General features: G+C 42.8%; 1 protein-coding gene across 1 annotated transcript; it reads left to right on the top strand.

The window, feature by feature from the left end:
• The first annotated feature begins 9,244 nt into the window (after nucleotides 1-9,244).
• On the top strand, nucleotides 9,245-20,330 carry LOC128779713 (zinc finger protein 154). Its single transcript, XM_053915651.2, has 4 exons — nucleotides 9,245-9,612; nucleotides 9,879-10,004; nucleotides 10,869-10,995; nucleotides 16,885-20,330. Exons 1-4 carry the CDS (start codon nucleotides 9,433-9,435, stop codon nucleotides 18,237-18,239), a joined length of 1,788 nt encoding a protein of 595 aa, XP_053771626.1. The 5' UTR covers nucleotides 9,245-9,432; the 3' UTR covers nucleotides 18,240-20,330.
• The last annotated feature ends 331 nt before the right edge of the window (nucleotides 20,331-20,661 follow it).

Raw genomic sequence — 20,661 nt, 5'->3', positions numbered from 1 at the left:
ATTTGGGGGACTTCGGTCAAGATGTCAGAATAGTCAGACGTGTCTGACCTCTGAACAACCACATCAAAGTTATAACTAAAGTGTAGAACAGCTATTCCTGAGGAACGTCAGAAATCAAGCTGAATGGAAGTCTGACAACTATGAAATTGAGTTGAATGGAGTTCTAACAAAATTAAAGAAATAACACCAATACTGACTGGGGTGGGCACAGACATGGAAAGGCTGGTATCACAACCACATGGATAAAAATTGATGAGGGATATCTCAGGAGCCAGGCATCCCAGACTCACACCAGGGCCCCCAGACCAGGATTCCAGTGCTAGGAAGATAAGTTCCCACAACTTCGGGCTGCAACAAAAAGCAGCAGGGATTGAGTCCGTGGAAGAAACTACTGGAGCCCCAAGTAGGTCCTCTTAAAGAACCCACACATGGACTCACCTACTCAGACAAAGTCCCTCTGAGCTCCAACACCAGGATAGCAGCTTGAAAGGCACCATTGGTATACAGGCAGAAACTGAAGTGTCTTTCATCAAAGTGAGCAGAGGCCACGGTACCTTTGCTATATCCTCCTCCCATAGAGCTGGTAAGCTGGTGCCATACCTGATACTCTTATCAACCTAATGCTGTTCTACCCACCCAAAGACTCCACCCCTACCAATTTAAGGGCCCACCTAAGCTGCTTTTCCACATGAATGGCTGGTTTTGACTCATGCTTCAAACCTTATTAAATGCTATTAAACAAGCAGCAGCTGTCCTCAGTGAGCCCCAGGCCTGCCAGTAGCAGTAGCCAGTTGAGTTTCACAGCTTGGTTTCACCTAGGAATCTCCAAGCTCAGCATAAGTAACAGCCATCTCTGATTGTTTTATATCTCAGGCAGATGGCCCATGGCAAAACACAAGTGGGGCTGACCCTGCCCTGTACCACCCGGGAAACCCCAGAGCTTACCCATGTAGTGGGCAGCTATAGACCACATCAGAGCACCAACATCTTGCCCCTGCGCAGCTGATCTTTCACGTAGAGGAGAGGGTGGTGGGCAGTGGTCACAGCCAGTTCTTGTACCTGACTGGCCTGAGTAAATCCCATTGATCTGCAACAGCAACGAAGGCTCAACTACAAGAGATGGGTGTAATTTGCCCACATGAAGGGTGCATCTCGAGTGCCCAGCTTGGGTGATAGGGGAGGTTGTACCACTGGACCATACAGGACACCTACTACATTAGGCCACACTACCAAGACAGAGTCAATGCAGCTCTACCTAATTCATAGAAACAAACACAGGGGGGCTGCCAAAATGAGGAGACAAAGAAATGGCCCAAATAAAAGAACAGATCACAACTCCAGAAAGAGCTAAATGAAATGGAGATAAGCAATCTCTAAGATGAAGAGTTCAAAACACTGGTTATAAGGATGTTCAAGGAACTTAGAACATCAGCAGTAGAAAAAATGCCCAGTGAGGAATGAAGGATACACTAATTTACAGGGAGACAAGTAGAGTGGATGAAGCTGAGAATTGATGATTTGGAACATAAGGAAGCAAAAAACAACCACACACAACAAGAAAAGAATTTTTAAAAATGAGGATAGTATAAACAGCCTCTGGGACAACTTCAAGAGGTATGACATTCGAATCATAGGGGTGCCAGAATGAAAAGAGAAAGAGCAAGAAATTGAAAATCTGAAAAAATAGTGAAAGAAAACTTCCTGCTCTGGCTGGTGTGGCTCAGTGGATTGAGCAGCAGACTGTGAACCAAAGGGTCGCTGGATAGACTCCCAGTCAGGGCACATGCCTGGGTTGTGAGCCAAGTTGTGGCCCCAGTAGGGGAGGGAGTGTGAGAGGCAACCACACATGATGTTTCTCTCCCTCTCTACCTCCCTTCCCTTCTCTCTAACAATAAATAAATAAATAAAATCTTAAAAAAGAAAGAAAGAAAAAACTTCCTTAATTTTGTGAAGTAAACAGACGTGCAAATCCAGGAAGCACAGAATCCCAAAATGATGTTTGCAAAGAGGCATACTCCAAGACACATCATAATGAAAAGGCCAAAGGTTTAAGATCAAGAGGCTCTTAAAAGCAGCAAGACAAAAGAAGTTCCTTACTAGATGGTTGCCAGATGGAAGGGGAGGTGGGTGAATGGGTGAAGAGGTGAGGGGATTTTATATGTTCACATGTCTCAGAAGTTTAATGTTGCCATTTTGAAGAGCGTAACAAATATGATCTAAATTAATACTGCCTTTACGCATTCTTACTCATAGTGTATGAGGGTTGCATTTCTCCACTCTTAAGAAAATACAGATTTGTTTAACTTTTATAATTTTAGTTCTTTTTGTATATTTTTCATGCTCTCTCTGTTTAAGTTGCATTCCCCTAAGGATTTATGATGACCGTTTTTGGAGGATTGTATGCACTACTGATACGTTTCCAGCGAAATGTGTGCTCACATAATTCACCTATTTTATGAATTTGGGTTACTCTTCCTTAACAAATAGGACAGTGGAACTACAGATTTTATGTTGTAATGTCACCCATTTTCACTCCTTGAATAAAATAATTTTTACTTTGTAGAATAATGTTTTGGAATAACTTTTTAATACTAGAAAGCATGCCCAAATTATTTGGATTGTTCTTGCTGTACACAGTGTACATATATACTTCAAAGAATAATCTGCATTATTAACACACTTCATCACTTTTGTAAATTCAAACATTTAGTAATGTAATAAAAAGCCTTGCTTTTTAGTTTTCATTTTTGTGGTGTGTTGTCTGGCATTTGCTGGCTGCTGCAGGACTTGAAGATGCCCCAGGCGGTCTGAGTATGAACTGGTGTTTGTTGAGCCTCAAAGCCCTCCCAGAAGCCCAAAAGAAGAGTCAGTGATTAGACTCCTCAGACCTTGGGCCATGCAATCTCTCTTTAAACCTTAGATTATTGACCATAGTTTTGATTACACGAAAGTGATATGCTCTATGGGTCTCAGTATTTTCCTGTGTAAATAGGGATGATAAGCAACCTTGCCCTGGCTGGAGTGGCACAGTGAGTTGAGTGTTGCCCCACCAACTAAAAGGTTGCAGGTTCAATTCCTGGTCAGGGTACAAGTCTGGGTTGTGGGCCAAGTCCCTGGTAGGAGTGCTTGAGAGGCAAGCACATATTCATGTTTCCCTCTCTGTCTCCATCTCTCTAAAAAGTCATTTTTAAAAAGCAGCATTCATCCTTGAAAGGACAAAAAGTCCCCTTTTAGGCCCTCTTTTCCAGAGCTACCTATTCATTTCTTGACCTTGTCAGGCAGAATTAATTTGTTTTCTGAGCCTCTTCTCAGGACTGGAGAGATTACTGAACATGTCCTTCCCATAGGTGTTGCAGAAACTTACACAAATGGCATAGCAGACCATAATGCCTGGACCTAAACCCAAAGATAACAACATAACTGAACCCTGCATAATCACCCTGAAACCTATTTTATATCTAGTTGCCATGACTACCCATATGCAGACACCTCACCCTTCATCACCCAATAAAAACTCACAACCCCAACCTTTCACCAAGAGTGCTTCCTGACATCCACTCAGGCCACTTTGCTCTCGTAGAAAGTGAATAAAACTTTGTTCTCCGCATTTTCTCTTTGTGAATTTTCTCACTGCCAGTGTCACTGGCAATGCTAATAATCCCAGCCTTGGTATTTATTTGGAAAGTAGTGACTACACCATCAGTCATCACATATGGTTGCCACCCACACACTAGACATTGCTGGGACCTTCTGCCCCAAGTGCTTGTGAAAATAAATGCAGCTTCTCAGATTCCCCATATCTGCTACAGTCCACATAGACTCAACCCTGTGGACAACGTGACTTCAGGGCTCCTTGGTTTCAGTATGATTCCCCCACTGGGACATCTGAGTGATAATAAAACTCTTGAAACCTCACTTCATTAACATACGAATTTAATGAAGGCATTAACGATGACCCTGGTGAGGATCAGTAGAGTTATGAAACTCACTGAACCCTTACAAGTACTAATATTCCAAGATTTGCTTTTTGATCATTTTTTATTTTTATTTTTTAAATATTTCATTTTATTTTTAGAGGGGAAAGGAGGGAGAAAGAGATGGAGAGAAACGTGGATCAATTGGTTGCCTCTCCCACACCCCCAACAGGGGACCTGGCTCACAACCTAGGCATGTGCCCTGACTGGGAATTGAACCACCAACCATGGGTCTGCAGGCTGGTGCTCAATCCACTGAGCCACAGCAACCAGAGTTGGACCATTTTAAAAATTCTAACAGCACCCTGGAGATTAGTATCTCATTGTATATTTGGGGAAATTAACAATTGGGAAGAGGAGGGGGGTTTTTCAAGGTCACAGAGTAGATAAATGTCAGATTGAAGTGGCTGAGTTCAAATTAATGAATCTGGCTCCACAGGTGGGGACAGTCTCTACCATGGCATGCTAAACTATCTACATGTTTACTTATCTTTGGCATGACTGGCTTCCATTTTACCTACTGCAGTGAATGTTGTGTCTCAGTTTGCCCTTCAAATGTTTTTGGTACATGTCGCTGGCATGTACTCTGCAGTATTGAGGACAGCTGGACGTGATGCCTGGGACATATTCAAAAGTGATGCTGGAGATCTATAATATTATCTCCTTGGTGGAGTGTTCACCTCTTCTTCATACAGGAAACTCAGTGCTCACTTGACCCTGTATTCCGTGAGGACTGGCTGGAGGAGACAGGGGTGCTCACCATCTGTTCCCTGCGGCCCCGGCCATGTTCAGTAACCACATCCTCCTTTCCAGTCTCCCCGTGTCTGCACCAGAGTTATTGGGGTAGGAACAAGTCCTTCCGAACATAAACTCTCATTCCATTTCCCAGTACGCTCACTCCACAACCAAGATTCTTACTCCTGATTGTTCACAATGGGTCAGTCAGCCAAATCAGGTTGGTTTTATGTGTGCACAGCCCAAATACCATTTTTATGGCTGATGGGTCTTTCAGAGAAGAGGGTGAGGACCAGCATCCTTGGTGATACTTACACTCTTCTCTTAGGATATGTTCCTAAACAACACAATCTATTCAAAAGCACCAGGTGGCATGTGTGTGCACTCTGAAAATCGACCCCTTTTCCTTTGTCATTTCCTCCTCACCGCTGTCAGTAGAGCGTCTTGGATTAGTGCTGAATTTCTAAAGCCCTCATGTTACTGATTTTCCATTTTCAACAGATGGAGCAGCACTGGGGAACCCTTGTAAGTTACATGGGATTTGAGCATTAATTTGATGTCATTGCATTTTCAAGTACCCTATCAGTAGTTGTAAGTCCAACTGATTTTCCTAGTTATTGGAGAGATACAAGTAAACTTTTAGGATGTATTCTATACAGGAAAAATTGTTTAGGTCACGTTAAAGAGAATCATACCATGGGCACAACTAAGGTCCCCTAAGCAGACATCAGGTGTCAGGTCATTTTCAGGCACAGTTCAATCTTGTCCTATTGAACTTTTAAGATGATCCCCAGCCCTTAGCTTTAAGTTTCTTTACATGCTTGTTTATATTGCTGCTTGTATTTTACAGGCTTTTATTGACATGTTTTTCAAGTGGGTCTTGGTGTCTCACTAAATCCCCTGGAAAGTTTTTACATCCACACTCATACAGACATGTTATTAAAATACTGCTACAGAATCCTTTTGCAAATCATGCTCTCAAAAAGTCAACAATACATATCCAACAACTGCTTAACAGACTAATATTCAGTCAAAAAATTGATAACACCCATTGTCTTTTTTTTATTGGGGACCAAAGATACTAAAATGAACATGGGTGGATTGGTGTATTTTCTCAGCAATGATAGAAACAATTCCTCCAGTTTTTAGAGGAATCCTGGAGGGGACGTCCTAGGCAGCAAGTGGATGAGTTGGCACCGTGGCTCACAGACCCTAAGAATACAAGGGGGACCCAAAAAACTTGAATTATCTTCTGGAGTATGGACCCCTTGTAGTACAAGCTTCCTCCACTAGGTGAGTGTTCTAAAAGTGCATCTGTATCTGTACCAGCTGGCATTGTGAGAGGCTGCATTCAGGTTCAGTAATTTTTTAAAAGAATATATTTATTTATTTTTAGATAGAGGGTAAGGGTGGGAGAAAGAGAGAGAGAGAAACATCAATGTGTGGTTGCCTCTGGCACGCCCCCTACCGGGGTCCTGGCCCACAACCCACAGCTGGGCAGTGATTTTTTTTCATACAGTTTTTTTTATTATTGTTTTAGATTTTGAAATAATTTTAACTTTATAGAAAAGTTGCAATTGTAGCACTAATCTATATTCCTATATCCCCTCCTATATATCCATAAAGGAGCTCCTCTATAGCTTTACCTAGGTTCTATGATGTTACCATGTAGCCACGAATTAATCAAAACTAGGAAATTATTGGTAAAATAATATCAACTAAAATATAGACTTCAGATATATCCAGTTTTCCACTAATGTCCATTTTCTGGTCTAGGATCTGATCTGGGCTCTACATTGCATTTATTTATGTATTTTGTCTTTTTAAAAAAGATTTTATTTATTTATTTTTAGAAAGAGGAGAAGGGGAGAAGAAAGAGAGGGAGAGAAACATCCATGTGTGGTTGCCTCTAGAGTACCCCCTACTGGGGACCCAGCCAAAATCCAGATATGTGCCCTGACAGGGAATTGAACCAGCAACCCTTTGGTTCATAGGCTAGAACTTAGTCCGCTGAGCCACACTAGCCAGGGCTATTATTTATTTATTTATTTATTTATTTATTTTATTACCCTTGGCCCAATTCCTTTTTTCTCCCCCCATTTAGCCCCCTTCCACCGAGCCCACCCCTCCTGTCTACAGTCAATCCCGTATTTGTTGTCCATGTCCATCAGTTATTCATACATGTTCCTTGACTAGTCACTTCTCCTTCCTTCCACCACTGCTCCCCTCACTCCTCCCCTCCTACAACCTATTAGTCTGTTCCATGTTTCCATGTATCTGGTTGTATTTTTCTCATTAGTTTATTTTGTTCATTAGGTTCCAGTTATAAGTCACGTCGTATGGTACTTGTCTTTTGCTGAGTGGCTCATTTCACTTAGCATAATAGTCCCCAGTTCCATCCATGCTATCACAAAACAGAACTTCCTTCTTTTTTTTCTGCTGTGTAGTATCCCTTTGTGTAAATGTACCACAGTTTTTTAATCTACTCATCTACCAATGGGCACTTGGGCTGTTTCCAACACTTAGCTCTTGTAAATAGCACTGCTGTGAACATAGGGGTGAATAAGTTCTTTTGAATTGGTGTTTCAGAATTCTTAGGGTATATTCCCAGCAGTGGAATTGCTGGGTTATAAGGAAGTTCCATCTTTAATTTTTTGAGGAAACTCTATACTCTTTTTCCCACAGTGGTTGCACCAGTCTACATTCCCACCAACAGTGCTCCATGGTTCCCTTTTCTCCACATCCTCGCCAGCATTTGTTGTTTGTTGATTTATTAGTGGTGGCCATTCTGACAGGTGTGAGATGACATCTCATTGCAGATTTAATTTGCATCCCTCTGACGGCTAGTGTTTCTGAGCATCCTTACATATGTCTTTGGGCCATCTGTATGTACCCTTTGGGTTGCAGTCCGCACTCAATCCACTGACCTACACCAGCCAGGGCTTATAATTTTATTTTTAAAAAATTTTTATAAATTTATTGATTTTCAAGAGAGAAATGAAAGGAGAGAGTGAAAGAGAAACATCAATTTGTTGTTCCACTTTTTAGGCATTCGTTGGTCGATTTTTTCTTTTTTTAATTATATTTTACTTATTGTGCTATTACAGTTATCTTAATTTTCTCCCTTTGCCTCCCTCCACCCAGCACTGCCCACTCCATCAGGCAATGCCCCCTCCATTGTTCATGTCCATGGGTAATGCATTTAAATTCTTCGGCTACTCTATTTCCTATACTGTAATTTCCGTCCTCATGGGCATACCCTTCTTTATTGTGATGTGCTTTACTGAGGTTCAAAGATAATGCATTTTCATTAACAGGAAAGCAAAAAGAGTGCATACAACTGAATGAAGGATTAGATGATTTTTTGCTTTTTAATGAAGTGTTTTTAAATTATAGTACATGTAGTTATTTCTGTTTTTTAAAAGATTATCTTTACTTATTTTTAGATAGGGGAACAGAGGGAGAAAGAGAAGGAGAGAAATATTGATGTGGGTAGCCTCTCATGCCTCCCCCCCCCACCCACTGGGGAACTGGCCCACAATCCAGGCATGTGCCCTGACTGGGAATCACACTGGCAACCCTTTAGTTTGCAGGTCAGCACTCAATCCACTGAGCCACACCAGTCAGAGCATTTGTTTGTGACATAGTGCTATTGTATATTTAATAGACTACAATATACACCAACCAATTAGTGTTACTACCTTGACTGTCATATTCAGTTGGTTTCTCTGGAACTCTACATGTAATTTCTTGACTGAATTCCTATAATTGCATGTCTTTGAGGTCTTCAATAGGTACTTCATTAATTTTTTTCAAAAGTGTATAATTTAAGCAAGAGGCAAAAAAAAAATTTGTCTGGATCCTAGTCATGCTGATCACCAAAAGAGCTGAGATTTCTCATTGCATCAGGCTCAGATGCGCTTAAATATTAGTGTATTTTTTTAAAGATTTTATTTATTTATTTATTTATTTATTTATTTATTTATTTTTAGACAGAGGGGAATGGAGGGAGAAAGGAGAGAAACATGGATGTGTAGTTGCCTCTCACGCCCCCACCTGGGGACAAGGCCTGCAACCCAAGCATGTGCCCTGCCTGGGAATCGAAACAGCCACTCTTTGGTTCCCAGACCCGTAATCAATCCACTAAGCCACAGGAGCCAGGGCTTAGTGTATGTTTTATTACATTGACTTTTCCAAGTAGGTATAACTAGGGCAGAATAGATAGTGTTAGGATCTGGACCAACCACATTCCACATGAAGAATACATGTGCCACATGGCGTGACTCAAGAAGAGACAGGATGCCTGGAGGTCAGAAGTGGCAGGTGCTGAAGAAAGAGGCAAAACCTACAGCTAAACACAAAACAAAACGGACAAAAAAAACCCGTGCAAGCACACCACAGATTACCTCGCCCAAGACATGAAGAAATGATGTTCACTGAGGCGCGACAGAGCGCACCTTGCACTCTGCATGCTGGTTGTCGGGGGAGGGGGGGAGGGTCCACAAATCCACTGCTGGAGTCCACAGAGGACCCTGATGGTGCCGGCTTCGGAGTGGGAGAACTACAGTCCCCAGAAGGCAGGCGCAGAATACTGCGATTCGAACCCCAAAAGCCTCAAAGACGCATTTCCGTGTGGCGGGGCAGGACTTCCGCGCCTTCAGGTGGCGGGCATTTCCTCTTCCCTCGTTTCCTCGATACGCGGTCCGTATCTGGCGGTCACGACATGAAAAGGAAAAGACGTGAGCGCAGTGGTCGCTGCAGCAGGCGCGAGGCCCCGCGGCGCGGCTCTGGTGAGCGGGGCCGGGGCCCGGCCGGGAGCCCCGACGCCCAGGGCAGCCTGCTGGAGCCGCCGCTCCGCGCGCACGGTCGGATGGCGGCGGCCGCGCCGGGGCGCCAGGCGGAGGTGAGTGCGCGTACCCGGGCACCGCCCGGGCCGCGGGGTGGTGGGTCCTGAGACGCTCGTGGATGACACCTGGTGTGACCAGCAGGGAGTGGGACAGGCTGAGGGGCTGACGGCGGTTTTCTTCCTGAACCTCTAACACACCCGGGCCGCCCCTGCCCTGGCACCTTCCTAACACTTGGGTTTGTCAGACAACCTTCTGGTCCTTGACTGGCCTGGGGTCACTTTGAATAAGAAATCAGTGCGAGACTGAAGCAAGTTTTACTCAGGCAGAAAAAAACGAAGAGGCCAGTGTGGTCGCCTCTGAAGAAAGCAAAACGTGTGCCTCCGAGTGGACTCGGGCCAACAACTGGAGAGAGAGGAGCGAGTTCTTGGTATTTTGTGCGTTTCCCAGGGTAGGTAGGGGCTTTGTCTCCAAGCTTCCTGGTGGGAAACTGGGTCGGCCCTCGGGGTGGGGCAGGGCCTTGTAATTTCCACTTCTGTGATGGCCACAGGAGCTTCCTGCCTTTCAGTGTTTTCGCTTTTAGAGAGAGGGAAAGAGAAGGAACAAGAAAGGGAGAGAAACACCACTGCGTGGTTGCCTCTGGGGCGCCCCCTCCTGGGGACCTGGCCTGCAACCCAGGCATGTGACTTAGACTGTGAATCCAACCAGCCACCCTTTGGTTTGCACGCAGGTGCTCAATCCACTGAGCCACACCAGCCAGGGATTCCCTGACTTCTTCCTGTCCTGTCTCAGTTGTACTGGATCGTTCTGAAATCTCTGAGACTCTCTGGAAGCCATATGCTAAGTTCATGGGTGATTTCTGAGACATGCCTGTGGTGTGGAGCAGGAGGTGGCAGAGCTGAGGGAGTGAGCCTGGATGTGAAGGAGGTAGAGATCACACAGTGTGGTGTGCACAGCTGGAGGATGTGTGAGCTCATGGTCCTGGGTACCTGCTGTGGGGATTTAAGGGTGAAGCATAAGCCTACGTTCGTCTGTGTCTTGGAGGCATGATATGGGACTCAGTCAAATTGCTTGGCGGGATGGAGGGGGCCCTGAGCTTTACTCCTATTTATCTGTGGCACATCCCATCCCTGCTGCTTTGCTGAGGGTGGTGAGCCTGGTTAATGAGACTGCTGAGACAGAAGGCAGCACTGGGGCCAAGGACTGGTGTCTTCTCTGAACTGGGGCCTCTGGAGCGGTTTGGCCATGGGGAAGGGTAGGATTGCAGAGTCCAGAAGACAGACTGTTCCAGATTCATTTGCATTCATTCTGACAGGATAGGGTGACCTTGGAGGATGTTGCCGTGTATTTCTCCAGGACAGAATGGCAGCTCCTTGATGAGACTCAGAGACGCCTGTACCTCGATGTGATGCTGGAGAACTTTGCTCTTATATCTTCCCTGGGTAAGACCCTCAACCTCTTCCCGTGACCTTGACTGGGGTTTGCATTTCCCCTTGCCCTCTCTTCCCTAGGGTGGGCTCTGTCCTCACGTGTGGGCTGTCAGCACTGCTTGTTTAGCCTGTGTTCTGGGAAGATCCTGCACTTGGCAGGGCTGGTCTGCTTGTAGTGCCCTGGACTCTCCCTACAGCCCCAATTCCTGCTGTACAAAACCCTCATAGGGAAGGATTTGAGGTGAGTAGTATTGCCAGGAGCCTAAGGGATTCCACCTTCATTAGTGAGGAAAAGCATTTTTTATCTTTCTCTTTGTCAATTTTACATACATTTTTGGAAAATGTCTATACCATTAGCCTTGCTTTTAACCATATTTTTGGGCTAGTGATTAGTCTTTTTCTTTTCATCTTTATGTATTGATTTTTAGAGAGACAGAGAGAAAAACATTGATTGTTACTGCACTTAATCTCGCTGCAGCCCCAATATCTGCTTACAGAACCCTCTACTGATTGCATTTACTGATTGATTCTTGTATGTGTTCTGACCAGTGATTGACCCTCAAGCTTGGGGTATCAGAACCTCGCTCTAAGCAACTGAGCCACTAGGCCAGGATAGGCTAACTTTGTATATTTTATCAATCAGTTTCTTAGGTGGTTCAGGAACATGTTTGTTTTGCACTTTGCTTTATTTTACTTCACAGATACTGAGTTTTTTAAATAAATATTTCAGTCAGCAAATCTTAAGTTATGTAGTATTTTTTATACAAAGCTATTGTGTTAATAGATTGCAGTGTGATGTAAACATAACAATTTTATTTATTGAGAAATCAAAACATTTGTGTATCTTTTTTTCTGCTTTTTGTTCAACTGAACTGAAAATATTTCCTTCTTTTTTATAAAGCTTTTATTTATTTATTTTCGGAGAAGGGAATGCAGAGAGAAGAGAGGGAAATACCAATGGGTGGTTGCTTCTTGGGTGCCCCATACAGGGGACTTGGCCCACAACCCAGGCATGTGCCCCAGACTGGGAATCGAACTGGCAACCTCTTGATTCATAGGCCGACCCTCAATCCACTGAGTCACACCAGCCAAGCAGAGCCTATAATATTTCCAGGAAATACCTTTACATGGGTTCCAAGTATTTTTTCCCATCTGGTAAATATGCTTTTCATTTTGTTAATTGCTGTTGTACTGTGCAGAAGGTAATTAGTTTGTTGTAGTTCAGATTGTGTATTTTTGCCTGGAGGGTAATGACATATCCAGTAAATTATGGCCAATACAAATGTCCAAAGCTTTTTGTCTAGGTTGTCTTGAATGAGTTTTTTTTTTCAAGATTTTAATTTTTTCCTTTTAGAGAGAGGGGAAGGCAGGGAGAGAAAAATAATGTTTGGTTGCCTCCCATGTGCCCTACACCAGGGGCCCGACTCCCAACCCAGGCATGAGCCCTGACCAGGAATCTAACCGACGACCTTCATGTTCCCAGACGGGGCACTCAGTCCCCTGAGGCACACCAGCCAGGGTGTCTTGAAGGAGTTTTAAAGGCTTTGGACTGACTAATTTTTTAATCATTTGGGAACTAACTTTTATCAGTGGTGTCCAGTTTTGTTGTTTTACATGTGAGTGCCCAGTTATCCCAGCATCATTTATTGAACAAACTATCTTTTCTATCATATGTGTCTTTCAGTTTTTGTCAAACTTGAATGGAAATTTGTGCCTGGGTTTGTTTTTGCGTTCTCTATTCCTGTCCTCTTCGCCTGTGTCTATGACAATAACACACTGTTTGGTGGCTCGGGCTTTGTAATACCTAGAAGTCAGGAAGTGTGATGCCTCTAGATTGCTGTTCTTGCTCTAGATTGCTTTTGCTATTCGAGGTCTTTTGAGGTTTCCTACATTTCAGGATTCTTTTTTTAAGAACTTTGTTTAAAATACCATTGGAATTGTGATCAAAATTGCATTTAATCTGTAGATTGCCTTGGGGAGTATAACATTTTAACAATATTAAATCTTGAAATCCAAGAACACAAGATGTCTTTTCATTTATCTGTGTTTTCTTCCACCTCTTTGATCAATGTCCAGTAGGGTTCAGTGTGCAGACTTTTCACCCGAATGGTTGAATTGATTCCTGCGTCTTTTCTTGCTTTTGATGCTGTTGTAAATTTGTTTACTTTCTTAATAACCCATTCAAAGATTTTATTGTCTGTGCATAAATACCGAACTGATGTTCATTCTGTATCCCGTATCTTTATTGAATTTATTAATTTCAGAAGTTTGCAGTAAAATGTTGATAATTTTCTGTATGTTGGGCCATGTCATCGGCAATGTCTCCTAATGTTGCTTTGTGGTTCTTAGTGCCAGGTGTACTGTCCCAAAAAGGAGCTCTTTATTTTCTTTGCTAACTTTGGGTTTAGTTTCTTCTTGTTTTTCTAAGTTCTTGAGGTGCAAGTTTAGGTGGTTGATTGGAGATCTTTTATCTCAAGGTGGCATTTATCGCTACAAAATTTGGTGTTAGAATGTATTTTCTGCTGCACATACATAAGCTTTGGTATTTGTGTTTCACTTCCTTTTGCCCCTAGATATTTTTTGAGTTACCGCATTTTTTTCTCTGACCCTCTCTTTGTTCAGGAGTGTTGTGTTTAATTTCATCATCATTGTAAATACTCCATCGTTCTTAACGCTAACATTAATTTCTAGTTTTATACCATTTCAACCAGACAAGACACATGATGTATTTCTACTGAAAGTTCAATACTTGTTTCTTGACCTAACATATGACCTACATAGAGATTGTTTCTTGTGCCTTTGACTAGAATACATCCTCTGTTGTATTTGGATGGAATGTTCTGTAAAATATTTATTATATTGTAAAGTATAGTCAAACTTCAGTGATCCCTTACTGCTTTCAGATGGGATGATCTAGTTATAGTTGAAGGGGGATGTTACAGTTCCCTAATGATGTTGGACTAATACTGGGTTTCGTTTTTTACCTTCAGGTCTGATATTATTTCCTTAATAATTTTTTTAAAGATTCTATTTATTTATTTTTAGAGGGGAAGGGAGTGAGAAAGAGATGGAGGGAAACATCAAGGTGTGGTTGCCTCTTGTGCGCCCCCAACTGGGGATGTGGCCTACAACACAAGCACGTGCCCTGACTGTAAATCGACCAGCCACCCCTTCCTTTGCAGGCCGGCACTCAATCCAGTGAGCCATGTAAACAGGGCTCTTTCCTTAATAATCTTAAATATATGTTGTTAGATGCTTAATACTTAAAATTGTTGTCCTCTTTTTTTTTTCAGTGTGGTTTATTTTATATTTTTAAATTTTATTTATTTATTTTTAGGGAGAGCGGAAAAGAGGGACAAACAGAGGGAGATAACCTGTACAGTTACCTCTGAGAAACCACCTGATTATTTGCATGTCTTTCAGATTTGGGGGGTCAGTCTTCAGGTTATTATTTAAAATCAACTTTCTAATTTATTCTCTTTCTCTCACATTTTTCTTTTCCGGTGTTCCCAGGGTTCCTCTGGTTCCTAATAACAAAATGTCTTAGTGTTTTTCACCAAAGGCTACTAAGTTCAAAGCTACCACAAGCACAGTGGCTGTCAAAGGTAATTCCGAGCCGTGTCTTTTGTCCCTCGCAGTCTGCATGTAGCTTTACTCACCCAGTCATCTTCCAGTTTTCTGAGAAGTTTTCTGTTTTTTGCTTTTTACATTCCTGGTTGCCTTTAATTAAACTCTTTTACCACCGTGCCCCCACCCCCTGCCCAGGACTGTTTTTGTTCGTGGATAGCTGTGCACTTGGTCATGGAACGGGGATAAATTCTCCTATGTCCTGTTCTGCTATTTTGCTGATGTCTGTCACAGAGATATTTTTGCTAGAGTCTGTTTTGTGCTGTCTTGTTTTATCATAGTTTTATCATCCATCTCTTCAGTTTCTTTCTTAGGATTTCTTTATGCAAATGCCATGGCATGGCTCCACTGCCAGTTAAGGGGAAGAGTCATTTGTGCATCACAGGAGGGGCATGACTCCATCCGTGACAGTGGGCGCAGCAAGGGTTATGCCTTGGTGAATGGCAGTTGATGAGGGTTTGATGCCATGGATTTGTTAAGGTCATAACTAGGAACCCATTTATTTAACAGTGTTTTCTACCATTGTTTTCTCACACCTTAATCTACTTGCCCTTACATATTGTTGACACTCTTCCAACTATTATGTTTTGACAGTTATCATTTCTCCTAGTATTCGCAACCTATGAATAATTTCCATTTTTCTAAATCATTCCCCCTGGCTGGTGTGGCTCAGTGGATTCAGCGCTGGCAGGTTCGATTCCCAGTCTTGGGCTCATGCCTGGGTGGCAGGCCAGATCCCTAGTAGCGGGGCACGCAAGAGGCAACCACACATTGATGTTTTTCTCTCTTCTCCCATCCTTCCCCTCTGTAAAAATGAATAAATAAACAAATAAATAAATAAAAACATTTAAACCCTTCACCTCAACCATGTCTTTCCTTACTGCTCTCCATCCTTGATCCATGCCTATAAAGCCTCATAATGTGCACATACTCACTTTTTATCATTATTTTTTAATTTCTTCCTTGAGGATATGTTTATTGATTTGAGAGAGAGAGAGACATGTGATACAGAAACAACAATCAGTTAATCAGTTGGCTTTTGCACCCACCCCAACTGGGGTTGGGGACCAACCTGCAGCCTTTTTGTTTATGCTCCAACCAAGTGGCCACTTGAGCCAGTACTCAAGTATTCTGTTTCCCTGCCCCCTCACACTGGAAGATTTTAATATATATATTTTTTTTTAACGCATTTTTTTCCATTACCATATATGCCCCTTATACTCCCTACGTCCTCCACCTGCTATCACCACACTATTGTCCATGTCCATGAGTCCTTTTTCCTTTTTGCTCAGTTTCCCCACCCCCTTACCACCCCAAGCCCAGAGCTATCAGCCTGTTCTCTATCTGTGAGTCTGTCTCTGTTTTGCCTGTTAGTTCACTTTGTTCCTTAGAATTCACATGACTGAAATCATACGATATTTGTCTTTGACTAGCTTATTTCACTTAATATAATGTTCTCCAGATCCATCATGCTGTCATAAGGGGAACAATCTTCTTTTCTATGGCTGGGTAGTATTCCATTTTGTGTCTGTACCAGATCTTTTTTTCAACTTCAATTTTCTAAAGATTTTTAAATTAGTTTTTAGAGAAAGGGGCCAGGAGGGAGAACAACACCCAAACCACTCACCCACACCAGTCAGGGCAGCACTTACAGATTCTTCTATTGACCTGGAACATCATATGCTCTGATGAAACTGATTTTTGTTTGGAACACAAATTACCTCTGTCGATTATATGTGTTTATTTTTAGAGAGAGGGGGAGGGACTGAGAGACATCAATGTGTAGTGGAAACATCAGTTGGTTGCCTTTTGGATGTGCCCCAACTGGGGACCGGGTCTGCAACCCAAACATCTGTCCTGGGCGGGAATGGAACTGCAACATTTCGCTGTGCACGATGACACCAGACCAACTTTGCTAGACTGGCCAGGGCTGCAATTGATTTTTACGGGTTCATGCAGAATGTTCAAATTCTTCTACACAGCCTGTCATCACCAGAAGGAAAGGTCCTATTTTCCTTATGAAGGAAAAACTAGTAGGCCCTGTTTCCTTTCTTTGTTTCACATTCTATGTTTATATGTTTTTTGGTGAGGTCTCCACCATTTACTGACCTTTGGGGCCAGCGAATATATAACAGCCCTTTCCTCAGTGTAACTCATTGTCTTGAAAACCATTCCATAGGATCATGCCTAGCTGTGACAGATGAATATTTGCGGCTATAATATTCCTTCACTATATGGTTAGCACGCATTTCAAAAGTATTTTCTTTTTGTCAGGTTGCTGCTGTGGAGCAGAGGATGTGGAGGCTCCCACTGAACAGAACCTTTCTGTACAAGCATCACAGGCAAAGAATCTCAAAACAGCTTTGTCTTCCCAGAAGGGTCACCCATGTGAGAGTTGTAGGCTGGTCTTGAGAGACATTTTCCTCTGGATTGACCAACAGGGAACACAAGAGAGCCAGAAACTGTTGAGATGTGGGGCCTGTAGAAAACGATTTTATTTCAGAGCAGAGCATCACCAGGAGCAGCATACGAGAGAGAAGGCTTCCATACAAGGTGTGGGCAGGGCCTCGCTTGCGAAGGGCTGCGATTTCAATGTGTCCCAAAAGCTGTTCACTTGTGGGGAGGTTGGGCAGAATGTTTGTACCAGCTCAGGACATGTCCAACAACAAGCTACTTACACCAGAGACAAGCCAAAAGAAATGGGAACATCTGAGGAGGGTTTGCAGAGGAGCAAACGTCACACAGGGAAGGAATGTAAGAAAACCATTGGCTGCAAACGTACACCTGATCCAGGCCAAGCTGTCAAAACTGGAAGACAGTGTTCTGTGTGCCATGGATGTGAAAAATGTTCTCTAGAAATCTCTGGGCTTCATTATCAGAAAGTTCACACAGGGGAAAAGCCACATGAGTGCAGTGAATGTGGGAAAAGCTTAGTTCACTCAGGAGAAAAGCCTCATAGGTGTGGTGAGTGTGGGAAATGTTTTAAACAAAGTTCAAACCTCATTATACACCAGAGAGTCCACACTGGAGAAAAGCCTTATGAGTGTGACAAATGTGGGAAATCCTTTAGCCAATGGGGGAGCCTCATTCAACACCAAAGGATTCACACTGGAGAAAAGCCATACCAGTGCAGTGAATGCGGGAAACATTTTACCAGAATGTCTGGCGTTCATCGTCATCAGAGACTTCACACTGGAGAAAGGCCTTATGAATGCAGTGAATGTGGAAAATCTTTTAAGAGGAAATGGCACTTTCTCTGTCATCAATATACTCACACAGAAGAAAGGCCATATGAGTGCAATGAATGTGGAAAGTTTTTTAAGAGTAAATGGCACGTTCGTTGTCATCGGAAACTTCACAATGGGGAGAAGCCTTATCAGTGCAGTGAATGTGGGAAATCTTTCACTGTAAATTCTGCACTCCTTTATCATCAGAGACTTCACACTGAAGACAAGCGTTATAAGTGCAATGAATGTGGAAAATCGTTTATCTGGAGCTCTAGCCTTCTTTATCATCAGAGGGTTCACACTGGAGAAAGGCCTTATAAGTGCAGTGAATGTGGGAAATCTTTTAATAGGAAATACCCATTCCGTTGTCATCAGAGAGTTCACAATGGAAAAAGGCCTTAGGAATGCAGTTAAAGTGGAACACCTTATACCACTAGCCATGGCGTCTATTACCATGAGAGGTTTTACACTAGAGAAAGGCATTCAAAGTACAGTGACTATGGGAAATCTTTTCATTAGCAGTATAGTTCACTATTCTCAGAAAACTCCCAGAGGAGAAAGGTCCTATCAGTCCAGTGAATGTGGGAAATCTTTTATCAGAATCTCTGACCTTCATTGTCATCAGACAGTTCACACTGGACAAAGAACTTTTAAAAACAAACTGATCGCCTGTGGGTATGTTTATTGTTTTGGAGGGAGTGGAAAGGACAGGGCCAGAGAAAATGATGTGAGACAGAAACATCGATTGGTTGCCTCTCCTACCTGCCCCAATGAGGAAATGAACCCAAAACCTGGGCACTGGGCAAGTGCCGTGACTCACCACCAAACCACTGACCTTTTCTTTGCGGGAGGACCTCCAACCAGCTGAGCCACAGTGGCCAGGGCAACCTCAAGTACTTCTTACAGCAGCATGAATTTTTCCCTTGTTCTTGGAGTATGCCAAGAATTTTGAAGGGAATCGCTTTCAAGAGTTTTTCAAAGGTCCATGTGTTATAACATGTATGATTACATGAGTTAAGTGATGGTCTCTTAGTTGTATGACCAAAGGAGTTAGGATAAACCATGATTAGTACAGAATCGCCTGCAGGAGAAAGATTTGCGAAGACAGCTGCCAGCTATACGCAATGTGCTGCTTCTAAACCTGTCCAGAAACATTTCTGTGAAGAAGACTGCAGTCAGCGTGGACACAAATCTGAGGCTCTCCAGGCATGTTTGTCTTTTGCAGTCCAAGTCACTGTCATTGAAAATTAAGTTTTGTGGATGTCTGTACCCTCTCATATGTTTACCTGAAGACCACTGATGTCTAGACAGAAAAATCAAAGATAAAGAAAAGTGGTATCTATTGTCCAGTGGTGAGGCTTTTGTGACCCATCTAGCATTTCTGCTGATTTAGTTGAAAGCCATTCATTGATTTGCTATAAGTAAGGCAGGGGTGACCCCGGAGGGCACAAGAATATGGATATAATACTCTCAATTTACATGATAGAGTTGTCAAATCTATTATCCAAAATGTTGCACAGGGAGTAATTTTCTTTTAATTGAAGCATTTTTGAAATGTTTTTATTAGGAAACAGTGTATTGGAATGAGAATATGTCATGGAATTTTACTTACGTATTAAGCTGAAACCCTCACCATAATTGTAACACTGACCATATCCGTCCCTGTGTATTTACCTCACATCCTTTTATAACCCCTCTCCCTGCCCTTCACAATTCTCTAACTGACCATTGCTTTCCTCTTCCCTTTAGTGGGTAACTGCATTCCCTAGAATTTATATGATGAGAGTAAAGGTTTTTGTGCTTTAATTTATGTTGCATAAATACTTGAAGATTCACTTATGTTTGTAGCTCATCATTTCTTCTGGAACTATTCTTGTCTTTGAATTCATCAACATTTGTTTATTCACTTGTTCATGGACATTGGGTTATTTCTAATTTTTGATGATTTGAAATAAAGCTGAGACAAACATTTGTGTGTAATTCTTACTCTTTCTCATCTCCTCCTGGAATCCCTATGATTCAGATGTTGGCCTGTTTGGAGATGTTCCAGAGTCTTATATGCTACTTGTTTTTTGAATTATTGTTTCTTCCTTCAGTTCTGGTTGAATGTTTTCTTCTTCCCTGTCTACCAAATCGTTTATATGAATCCCAGCTTCCTTCCCTTCACTGTTGGTTCCTTGTGGTTTTTTCTTTATTGCACTTACTGTAGCTTTCATTTCTTCCCTTATGTTTTTGCCACACTCAGTGAGTTCTCAGCATCCTGACCACCAGTGTTTTGAACTGCATCTCATAGGTTGGCTATCTGTTTTGTTTAGTTGTTTTTCTGCAGTTTTGTTCTGCTCTTTCAATTGGGCCATATTTCTCTGTCTCCTCAATTTGGCATCCTCCCTGTGTTTGTTTCTGTGTATTAGGTAGAGCTGGTTTGATGCCCTCTCTTGGTGCACCTGTTAAGTTAATATGGGCGGTACCTTAGGTGCTTGCCAGAGTGGGGCAACCCACTTCTGTGTGTGGAGGAGGAGTCGGGGAGGGGACAGTGCTCCTGCCTGGCTTCTGGAGGCTTCCCTGGCACTTGCTATGTCTCCAGTCACTTCACCCACTTCCTGTATGCCGCTGGCACCCTTTCAGTTGTTGCCCTGCTGGTGATGCCCAGAGTGGGTGGGCTTGTATATGTTCTAAGTCCGTGCGGGTCCTTTAAATGTACTCTCCTGAGAAACCAACAGTTTCTACCACCACACCAACCCCTAAAGGTTTTTTTAAGCCAGAAATTATGTGGCTTTATTTTGCTGGCACTGGTAGCCTGGGCTGCACTGTCTGGCCTGGGGTT

The sequence above is a fragment of the Desmodus rotundus genome, chromosome 12 (genome assembly GCF_022682495.2).
Source record: "Desmodus rotundus isolate HL8 chromosome 12, HLdesRot8A.1, whole genome shotgun sequence".
Taxonomy (NCBI): Eukaryota; Metazoa; Chordata; class Mammalia; order Chiroptera; family Phyllostomidae; genus Desmodus; species Desmodus rotundus.
This window is presented reverse-complemented; position numbering and strand designations above follow the sequence as displayed.

Coding starts and splice junctions, on each gene's coding strand:
- LOC128779713 (XM_053915651.2), top strand. CDS start 9,433: ATGAAAAGGAAAAGACGTGAGCGCAGTGGTCGCTGCAGCAGGCGCGAG. Junction 9,613..9,878: donor CGCCGGGGCGCCAGGCGGAG/GTGAGTGCGCGT, acceptor AGTTTTACTCAG/GCAGAAAAAAACGAAGAGGC. Junction 10,996..16,884: donor TGCTCTTATATCTTCCCTGG/GTAAGACCCTCA, acceptor TCTTTTTGTCAG/GTTGCTGCTGTGGAGCAGAG.